This window comes from Sinohyriopsis cumingii, chromosome 13 (genome assembly GCF_028554795.1).
Source record: "Sinohyriopsis cumingii isolate HCF-2022 chromosome 13, ASM2855479v2, whole genome shotgun sequence".
NCBI lineage: Eukaryota > Metazoa > Mollusca > Bivalvia > Unionida > Unionidae > Sinohyriopsis > Sinohyriopsis cumingii.
In genome coordinates, this window is record NC_142973.1 from 79,386,027 (window position 1) to 79,397,624 (window position 11,598).

At 35.1% G+C, this 11,598-nt stretch overlaps 1 protein-coding gene across 3 annotated transcripts in view; it reads right to left on the reverse strand.

Annotated features, from left to right (window-relative positions):
- LOC149785875 (uncharacterized) overlaps window positions 1-11,120 on the reverse strand; it is an 81,163-nt gene extending 70,043 nt beyond the window's left edge. Inside the window, exons 1-2 of one of the 3 annotated variants that reach the window (XM_089979859.1) lie at window positions 10,902-11,120; window positions 2,532-2,758 (exon numbers count right to left, since the gene is read on the reverse strand). In XM_089979859.1, the coding sequence (XP_089835985.1) occupies window positions 2,532-2,739 (208 nt within the window). In that variant the 5' untranslated portion in view covers window positions 2,740-2,758; window positions 10,902-11,120. Of the gene's footprint in view, window positions 1-2,531; window positions 2,759-10,811 lie in introns of all 3 variants that reach the window. The other 2 variants (XM_089979858.1, XM_089979860.1) reach the window with 2 other exon arrangements.
- Window positions 11,121-11,598: the final 478 nt, after the last annotated feature.

An 11,598-nucleotide genomic window follows, 5' to 3' on the forward strand; every position in this document is an offset into this window, starting at 1 on the left:
CCATCTCTCCATCTGACTGGTTGAGTATGCAATCAGTCTCAATCTGAAATACCCATATTTCACATCCCTATCCACCCTGCATCATAGAAATTTCTGTTTAGCTTACCACAGTTTATCACTTCAAAGTCATAACTTTGGCCTTAACATCAGCTGTTGGATTTTTACCAAAGTTATGGATTGTGTTGTATCCCTGATCCTATTGACTTCATCTTCAAAGACAGCTATGTATCTGGATGACATCCTCCAGAAACAGATGATAACTTCTTTTTTACTCCAAGGCAGAAATGATCTTCTAGCACTTTTTGATCATCTTGGCTTTCTAGAGAACTGGGAAAAATCAAACCTATGTCCATCCCAGCATTCTGTCCATCTGGGTAATTAGCTTATCACCAACCTGAATCCGCGTAATTAGTATTGTCAAACTCATTGAGTCCTTTTCCAACAGGACTTGGATTTGCAGATGGAGAGTTGCAACTTCTGGGTTATTCAGTGTGGTGGTGGACTTGATTCCTCTTGGCTGTCATCTTATATGCCCCTTATGAATGATACTCCTAGCAGAAGGGCACCCCTTTTCAAGTCCCCTTGATTAAATGGTGATGATCACACCTGAGATATGATCATTCTTGCATCAATGGTGCAACCAAGAATCTCAGTCAAAATGGTCCTCATTATGTCTGACAATGCTGTGGTGGTGACCTACCTCCTCAAGCAGTGGGGCACCAAATCATCCGATCAGTGTACAAATCAGTCTTATTACTGGCAGACTCAATGTCTTGGCTCACACTCTATCCAGGAGAGCTCAAGTCATACACACAGAACAGTCTCTCCATCAATTCATCTTTAATTGGATCTGTGCACTTTGTGGGGGTTCAATGATCGATCTTTGTGCGACAATGTGGAATCATGCAAAGTGATTCTTCTCAGGTTTTTATCTCAAAGATTTAGCTTCGCAGGGGCAAACCTTGAATCTAGCAGCCTAGATGACCATCAGACCCAATCAACACAGCCTACCAGCTACTCTGGATTCACCAATGAAATTTTGCATGTAACAAGATTTCAATAATTGTCTTCCCAACCATATGTAAGGGTCACAGATCAAGTGATCCTAGGCTGTGTTGCTTATGTAATTAGAAGAGTCGGTTATTATTAGCATGGCGAATTAAGCCATCATTTTCTAGGAGATCCGAGGTAGAGGTCAAACGATCTGCATTCCCTCCTTCTATTATCTATTCTCCAATATGATTGTTAGATTTATTATACCCTGCTATCTTGCCGGATATCAACACCTTTATGTAGCAGTTATATGTGGTGCAGTCCTCTGCATAAACGGTCACAGTCCTTCCATCCTGTAGTCAATGTCAAGGTCAGCCTCATTTTCTCACAAGACGTAATAATATGAATATTACTAGCTACGGCTACGGTTAAGAAACAAGGATTATAAATTTTAATTTTAACTTATCAGATACATTGTGATCATAATATTTTATTGTTTCTTGGATACACTGACTTTCAGGCCCTAAGTTAGCCTCGGGCAGTTTGTAATATTGCCAACTCTAAACCAATGGCTTTACAAAGATTATTTGATGTATGTCACCAATTTTATCATCAGTAGATAAATTGTTCATAACTCGAGAGATTTCTTTGTCTTGTGTGTTTGGAAATAAAAGGTACAAGTCTATAATGACAGTAGGATAGTCAGGTACAGTTTGGCCAACAATTACCTGGAAAAAATAAGTTCTCATATCGTTCTCAAAAGCTGGATTGTCAAATATTTTCATGCATGATTTCAAGGTGAAAATTGGATGAAATAAGTGTTAACAAATCCTTCAGTTTTGAGTACTAAATAAATAATTACAAACTGTCTTGCTTTCATTATCTCTCTCTCTCTCTCTCATACTTAAAATGTAGTTATTTTCAAACCCTTTTTTACATATCCATTTATCTGTTTATATACATACATTTCTGCTTTTGCTCTTCTAACTATATCTGTATTCGAACTCTTTCTAATATACACATATCTTTACCTGTATTATTTACATATATATTGTATGTCAACTTAAAAAATCTGCGTAGTGTTTTAAGCTGCCAACAAATATAAAAAGAACATATCAGTTTAAATAATAATAATGTGATTTCCATAAAATATATCTTATCTTATTGTTTTACATGTATTATGGCATTGTGTTTGGGGCAAGCTTATATTTGCCAAGGATAACTTCAATTTTCCTGGCAGCTTGCCAGGGCAATCTGACTTTTATAACATTTGTAAATCCATGCATAAATCCAGACATGGTTATAGTAGCAATAATATATATATATATATATATATATATATATATATATATATATATATATATATATATGTTTATATATATATGTTATTTTCAAACCCTTATCTACATATATATATATATATATATAAATAAATATATATATATATATATATATATATATATATATATATATATATATATATATATATATATATATATATATATATATAAAGTAATTACTTGCTTGGAAATATTTACCTGTGAGTGTAGGATGAACCTGAGCTGAAAGTTCAGACATAATTGAGCCAGTCCCAGAATCCAATGGTTCATGCTCACTAATGGTTCGAGACTGTTCAATGGGAGAAATTCTGCTGGATTCACAACCCTTCTTCTTGTGGCCAACAAACAGCTCTATGTCATTGAATGTCAACATACACCCACCACAGATGAAGGTGTCCAGTGGCATTGTGTTAGGCTTGGAAAACCTGTAAAACAAAGAGGTTTGCTTTTCTTTAAAGCAGAAGATTGGGGGCGCTCACCAGTTATTATGTACTTTTGAGAGAGTGACGTATGCACGGTGAAGATGTCTGCATTTAAAACATGCACAATGGAGAGAATGGTGGCATGCCTCTATGCTACATTAATATAATGTGGATGATATTTCTTTGGATATTGTACTTTTGGAAATTGTACATGATTTAAGCACACTGCTAACTAAAATAACTGCTCCCTTGTGCTAAAAAAATCAGCCTGAATTAGTCTAAAGTACACTATCCATAGCAGCTATTAAAATAGGGAAAATGAATTTCGCCAGACTAGACTATATCAGCTTCTGAAAGTGCAATGAATGAATTACCAAATATATAAAATGTAAAAAAAGTTATCAGCTCTTTTTTATACAATTTACGTCTGAAGTTCAGGAAGTGAAAATGACCAAGTAGAGCTAGCACTTTTTTGAAAAGTGCACATCTGGAGTAAGGCCAAGCTGTATACTCTATAACCCATATTACACCCATCAATTATACATCAAAATAAAGGGAATTAATGGTTCTTTGAATTATACCTAAGATATACAAGGTCTTTTTTAAATAGCCAGTATAACCAGTGAGGAAAGCCGGGGAAATTCTTTTTCTTTAAAATCCTAACCCTATGCAAAACATGAAACTGTAGAGAGCCACCATTATCTATAGTAGCTTATCTTTTTCATTTACATGCAAGTAAGCAATCATTGTAATAAGATTCTGAGTTGCTGGGTAATTCCGCACACAAAAATCTCTAAACTGGTCCTTCCATGAGTGAATAAATGAAAACTCTAAAACCACTGTAATACTTCCACATTATAATGCTATCAATGGAAGCCATAAGGTGTGCCATCAAAAGGTGCTATCAATGGAAGCTGTATCATGTGCCAACAAAAGGTGCTGTCACTGGAAACTGTAGCATATACCATCAAAAGGTGCAGAAATGAATACTTAGTATTTGTAGCCTGCATTTAATTTATATTCAATATCTGTTGTGATGACAACATAAAATATTTAAAATCATAACCATCAACTTGAGTTGAATCAGAAGCTACAAAGCAGGAATTTCAAACATTCTTTTTCTGTCAACAGTTGTGACCCATCTAACTTGTATGGTAGCTTCTTACAATATCACGTATTCCATAGTATCACAGTAGTCAAAGTTTTCAGCATTTTTTTCTATATATTGTCACCTATCGTGTACTTATCTTACTTGCACTACATGAACATAACTTACTAGTTCTGCATCACATTAGGACAAGTATATGCCATCGGAAAAATATTTTTTCAGTAACAACATGATATCAGAGTAACTCCCCTTGCATAACTTGGGATATACATGACATCTGTTTATCGATTGTTTCCTAGTGTCATCTGATTGAAACTGGAAATTAAATGCATTTTAATATATAGCAATGAACAAATAGACATATATAATATCTTGAAGGTCATTGTTTTTATTTACTTATTTGCCATTCACAAACTTTAAGACACAACATTATAGCACTGTGGTATATATAGGCTTGTCTTGTCTTCAATATTGTTGAATTACGAAGCTACATAATCATTCTACATTTAAAACAAGGGTAGATAACACTTTTAAAACTACTTACAACAGATGTTGCTGAAATACAGACCCATTCATTCACATGAAAGCCATCATGGTTCTATCTGCATAATCAGCAAAAACCAACAAAACAGAGAAGGCAAGGGAGAACTATTTGAGAGCTAATTTCCAACAACGGCATATATAACTTGTCTTAGCTATGTCCCACTTGCACAAAATGTCTTGCATACTTCATACAAATGTATGACCATAAAATTCTTCGAAATCTGTTTGAAAAAAAGCTACTTTCAGTATTTTTTTTCTAATTTTCAACTGATTGATCAAACATTAGGTAGAGCACATCATACATAGAAAAGGTTGAGAGTTTTGTGAAAGCTGGGTCTGATCAGGTGAACACTGTGAAATCAGCACTGCTCTTACAATTCAGAAGTGTGTTTAATCCTTATAATCTTTATTAGAATCGACATTAATGCTACCATAACTATAAACATACATGTATGACTTATTTTTTTAAACTGGTAAAACAATTTTAAAATATACAGAACATCCACTTTTGTTTCACGTAATCATTAAAGAAATATTATTAAAAAAGAACAAAGCCATAACTGTAATAAATTCCTGGTAATATAAAGTTACTTAACAACTTCAAACTTTCAATGTTTAAAAACAAGAACAAAATTTTAATTTCCTGCCAATTTGTTAGTCCAGGCAATGGTGGTAATACATCAGTGGTGGTGATCACAATGGTTTTGATTATGCCCCTTTTCTGTCCTGGGAACACATACTCCCATTCAGTGATACCTGGTCTGTTCATGTCTGCTGTCAAGTCACCAGCTTGACAGGAATACAGTTTGTGTAAATAGTGCAGTGGCTTACTGACACAACATATTACAGGACAAACTCAAAATTTATGGGGGCCCCAAGTGGCCTAAAGCGCTCTCAGTTATGGATCACTGCCATCTCACCTCTGTCTGCGTGGTTTCGAGTCTCAGATTCAGCCAACGTGGGTATCTGAGAAAGCTTGCCAGTAGCTTCTCGTGGGTCGGTGGTTCTTTCCTGGGTTTTTCCTGGGTTCTTCCTCCACCATTAATGCTGGCTGCCATGTATAGCCTATTGTGTGCTGAAAAATGGCATTAAACCTTACTACTACAACAACAACAACATTTAAGTAACCTGTAAGGTACATTAAAGGTGGACACATTCATACACAAATAATACAACAAATATTTGAATGCCAATTACTGAATTTGAATATTCACCAACAAGGATTCTTATTCAAATATTCATTTCAGTACTAACCACCATATAGTGAGATCACCTGATAATGAAGATTACTATTCACATAATTTAATTAATGAAATAGAACCCATGACCAAGCCCACTTTATAGCAAGCAGCAACTGTGTTATAATCAATTACACTATAGTATGGGACTGCTGTATGAGCATCAAAGGCTCCCAACAAGTACATGCCCAGAACGAGGTCAGATATATTTATCTGAACACTGTGGTAGAAGCTGCAGGTTACTACTGATCCAAGTCACAGACTGACACCAGCTGATGAGCCTGATCCAAGGTACTGACTGACAATAGCATACAAGCCTTATCCAAGTCACTGACTGACAATAGCTTACAAGCCTTATCCAAGTCACTGACTGACAATAGCTTACAAGCCTTATCCAAGTCGCTGACTGACAATAGCTTACAAGCCTGATCCAAGTTGCTGACTGACACCAGCTGATGAGCTTGATCCAAGTTGCTGACTGACAAAAGCTGACAAGCCTGATCCAAGGTGCTGACTAACAATAGCTTACAAGCCTGATCCAAGTCACAGACTGACACTGGCTGATGAGCCTGATCCAAGTAGCTGACTGAGACTAGCTTACAAGCTTTACCCAAGTCACAGACTGATGCCAGCTTACAAGCCTGATCCAACAAGATGAATTATAGGATCATAAACATGATATGCCACTTACAATCTGGCTGTCAACTACCATGCATATTTATAAGTGGAGTCCAACTACAAAACAAATATAAGCAGAATATTCCAACTACAAAACAAATATAAGCAGAATATTGAATGTTGTACTGATAATAACTCCTAACTGCACAGACGCAGATCTGCTGGCACATTACATGACACCAGTTTGCAGCTGGACTTGACTTTTAAGTGTGTATATATGGTACTTGCCAAATCAACTTGTGCTGTGTGAAATCTAAAAAACAATCTTAATTCAAGTGTAACTGGGGTAATAAATACGTGTTCAGTGGTAGAAGAATTGTGAAAACTGATGTTGTCTCTAGGCAACCAATTTTCAAAATCTGGCAGGCCAACATATTTTTGGAATGCTAAGTAAATTAACATGGTTGCCCCAAGAATGTCATCAACACCTTTTGCTTTATCTATTGTTAGTCCTAACTGGACAACAGTACTTGTAAGTCATGATCAGGCCTGCTGACGGACAATGTCACACATGCTTACACGCTTAATTTCTTACAGAATTTTAGATTTGGAAATAAAACTTAATTGAACAATTTCTTCTTCTGACAGTGCAATGTTGTCTGTCAGCTTTCTGGTAGTGGGCCACCCCAGTCCAGAAATGTATCCATATTTATGTTTATCTGAATTTACATTGTTGTGGTTCACGCTATCATTAACCTGAAACTATTATTACTGTGTCTAAGATGTAAGATAACTACATTTTTCATATGCAATTTCTCTTTTAGCCATTACCTACAAGTCAATATAATTTACAAGAACAACTGTGATTGGTTTTTGTTCTTTAAACTTTGCATATTCCTTTTGCTTAAGTTAGACAAAATAAATGACTGTTACATTTCTCTACAGGAAGTGCCATAGGCACAGTGTACCAGATTAAAAAAGATCAAAGAGGCTGCTACCAAATGTTGGCGTGTTGAGAAAAGACAAACATTCACAAATCTTGTTTCTTGAAGGGTTCACTGTTAGGGTTTTATGGTATGGGCTGACTACTTAATCAGATGAGTAGCAAACATGTTAGTTAGTACAGCCGCCTATCAAAAACAATCAACCAATACTCGACTACAGAGATTATTGGGGCAAATGCTTTAGTTACCCAAAACAGATGGTTATCAATGTAAAACATCAAATTCCAATATCATTTTAAACATCATCCAGTTTATTCATATATTTGGGTTGCTTGAACCGGCTTTTACACTGGAAAAAAGGGTTGATAGGCATTAATTTTTAGTTATCCCAGGCAACCCTCACTGCATTTTTACCCCTACTGTATGAAAATGTCTATATCTGAGGTTGTAGAAAACGGATTTCATCCACCAGTAATAATTATATATATCTGATTTGTGTTGTTTGTTGACTTTTTAAAATGATTATATATTATATATATCTGTATTTTCTACTTGACCTTTGTCCAGAATCAACTTAATGGTGTACCTGACCAGTTACATTTATTTTGTAAACAACATAATACATTGCTAATATTTTTCTAGATTAAAGATTAACTATGCTAGTACACATTTACTTCAGAGTGTAGGATATTAGTTTTTCACTTGGAAATTCCTAAACCTGTTGACAGCTTTGAATATTTTAGGAAGGAATTTGACCTACATCCTTTCTCTATTATTGTGCTTTAGCTTTTAATATAGTGTTGTCTACTTAAACAATTACCAGTGTTAGCATCTGAAGGTGAATCAGTCTTATTGTAGTTTCAGATTTTAGTTTGGTTGGATTTATTTATTCAAATTGCCAATGGTTTGGAATGTAGTAATGTGTGAACAGTATTTTGATGTATCACAATGATACAATCCAAAATGTCCTTTTCAGAATTCACTATAATTCCAAATTAATGTTTTCGGCCTAGAATAGTACTGAGTACTTTGTAATTCCAGTGTAATTCCATGCCACTGGTACATTAACATGTTATAGACTATAGTCACATCAATACATTCAATCATAATTTATTTGGAACATGACTGGACTTCAATTGGAACTTCATACATTTGGACTTGTTATAGAACTTTTAGGACCATTTGGGATTTAATACCCAATAATGTAAGTTCTTTATAAATTTTCACTTTGTATTCAAAAGGAGAAAAAAATTATTTGTTGAATATTACAAAACTTGTTGGTTTTCATTCTTTTATGTTGCTTAGTTTAAGACCAGAGAGTATAATATAAAACCTGTCTGCTGGAAAGGTCAGAAATTTTGAATAGTCCATAATACATAAGGAAAACTCATGTTTGTAAGAGTCCATGCTTCCTCCAATTTCTAGTCTTCAAGTCTCACTTTTCAAAATAAATTCTAGTTTTCTATATTCTAGAGCCATAATTTTGGGGAAAACATGACCACAAACTTCAAAATCCTACAGATAGTTATGATAAGGTGTTAATCATTTCAAGTTGCTACAAAAAATTAGATATGCAAAGTTTATATATCTGGATACAAATAAGATGATCTCATGAGAGCGAGGGACCTACAAATGAATCCACAGCATGCAGGTCAATTTTATATATTACCAGTGTCTTCAAACATTTCAAATAAAAATGCTGCATTTCATCATGAGCATTTAACTTTTTGTCACAGAAATTACATACTAGTAATACTTACTTTAAGAGACAAAAGCATGAGATTGTGTGTGTGTGTGTGTGTGTGTGTGTGTGATTTGGATTTTTAACGTAGCTTTAACAATTTTTCAGTCATATCGCATTGTGGTTAGTTTACAGTGATGTCTAGCACTGGGGCATCATGCCACAGATATGTAGCATGATGTCCCACCCAGTCACATTATCCTGACACCAAGCTGACCAGTCCTAACACTATCCTCTTAATGCTGAGTGCCAAGCCAAGTGAGGCAGCTGTTAGTACCATTTTTGTAAGTCTTTGGTATGACTCAGCTGGGGATCGAACCCATGACCTCCTGCATCCGATGCCAATGCTCTGACCACTAGGCCATCGGAGCAGTAGCATGAGATTGACATGCTTAGATAATGGGAGGGGCTGATCCCGATTGAGAGGTGACCCAGGCATTCGAGTGCCATATTTGAGGCTCTTTTGGTATTCACAAATCGTCTGCCTGCATTTATACATGACAAAGCAGATCCCTCATAGTCTAATGTCTAATAGAAACAAAATGCTTTGTGTGTGCACTTAGTGTTAAATACTGCCTAGCGTATCATTCTTCCAAACATGTGTCACTTTACAACACGAGTCCTCAAGTAGCTTATGTCAGCTAAATTATGAAATAAACCAATAGCATGAAGGAAAAATACCAACTGACAAAAACTCCTCAGCTTACTCCTGTGAACCATTCTGACTCCTAACATTGTGTATCATACTATATAGGAGACAAGGTAAGTAACTTCTGAGCACTCCCTTCCATGCCTGACCCTCAATTCCTTGTTGTTATTCCTGTACAAGAAGTCACTCAGCTATAATGTATGTTTCATTTTAGTCCAGATATATTTTTCCATTCATGAAACCATAGTTGACTTTTCTGTGTTGCACCAAACTGAATTTAGGGACCCAAAAATGAAAGTACTGTGTGATAAAGTTATGCTCACCTACAATTTGCCAGAATGTAGAGATATGCAACTTTAAGAAAATATGCCTTCATCATTTTGAGAAGAGTAGCTGATGCAAAGGCAAGTTCTACTTACCATTCACTCAAACAATTCTTGAAATCTTGTTCCATGAAGGAATTGGATACATGTTTGCAAACATCCACTCAATTTTAAATCCATCAGTATAAAATTCACTATATCCTTAGTGAAAGGCACTTTTGTGGCACATGTAACTATGGGGTGTAAAATGATTGACTCAAAAGTTATTATTTACATTATTTAGAAATTAAACAAACTAAATAGCAGGCCCATTATTTCCTTTATTCTACTAAACTGATCTGGTACATTTTGCAATAATTTCTATATTAAATTGTAAAAATGTAACGTTCGCATATTTCCGTACATATTGGTAAATTGTAGGTGGGCATAGTTTAGTCTGGCATGCAAAATTCGTGCAATTCTTAAGTTTTGAAGCCTTAAACATCAGTTTGGTGTAATGCAAATGAGTAACCTATGGCTTGCTGAATATAAAAATATATCAGGAGTAAAGGAACCATAGTCTATTGCCGAGTGCCTTCTTCTACAAGAGTAGCCTGGAATCAAGGGTCAGTAGAAGGGAGTACTTGGAAGTTACTGGTATCTTTTATAGTATGATAGACAGAGTCCGTGCTCATAGGAGTAATCTGAGTAAAACCTGTCACTTGGTATGATTTTTATTCCTTCAGGCTATTTTTTCTTTCTTTCCTTCAACAATGAGCTTGCCTAGCTACCTGTGCATTAGGTCAAGGAAGAATGATTGCAACATAGTTATTAAAAATCAAGCTGCATTAAAATTATACACATCATTGTCAGCCTTAAATAAAAACGACAATACGGGACACTTAACACATACTGGAAGCCTTAAACATGTCCCAAAACCTACATAGACAATGAAGGACGAAGTTCATAATGACTATAATTGCAAAACTGAAAGTAAGCCAACCTGACTCCGGATTCGAAACGACGGTCTTCTCTTCTTGGGGTGTCTAACTCAGCACAATAAATGGAAAGTTAAAGAAATAATGAGCAAGTCATGAAAAAATATAATACAAGCGATTCTCAAAAAACTACAAAGTTCCAATTCAAAAGTATGAAGCTTCTTAAAATCTAGTAAAACAATTAAATTTAGCAATTTATTATGATTTGCGGCTGTAAAATGGCTTCCAAGATCTCAGTATATCCGGTCACGTGACCTAGGCTAGTTTTTGCCGTATATCAAGGTCAGTAACGGAATGAAATGGTCTCAAGTTACTCTCCAGTCTCACTAGCAATCGATACAACTAGCCGCCAGTCGATTCAAAAGTAATTTATCAATCAAGTATTCATTGTAAAAACAGTTTTAATCAACTACGAATTCATCCCATTTTTATTTTCCTTTTAAAATGCATACGCAAGAGCTTCAATTAAAGTCAAAGAGGTCAAACGTTGAAACAATTGTTCATGAACATTATGGCAATTAATTACTTTACTGACTACAAAATAAAATTAGTGAATGCAAGTACTAAGAAGTTATACTAAGAAGTTACGTAAAAATATGGACCTGCAAACGAAATTTTCAAAGAACCACAAAGCGATTTACTGCAAAGGTCAACTATACGGGCTAATTAAAAACGTACAAGGGTTAGTTAATAGCATCTTTT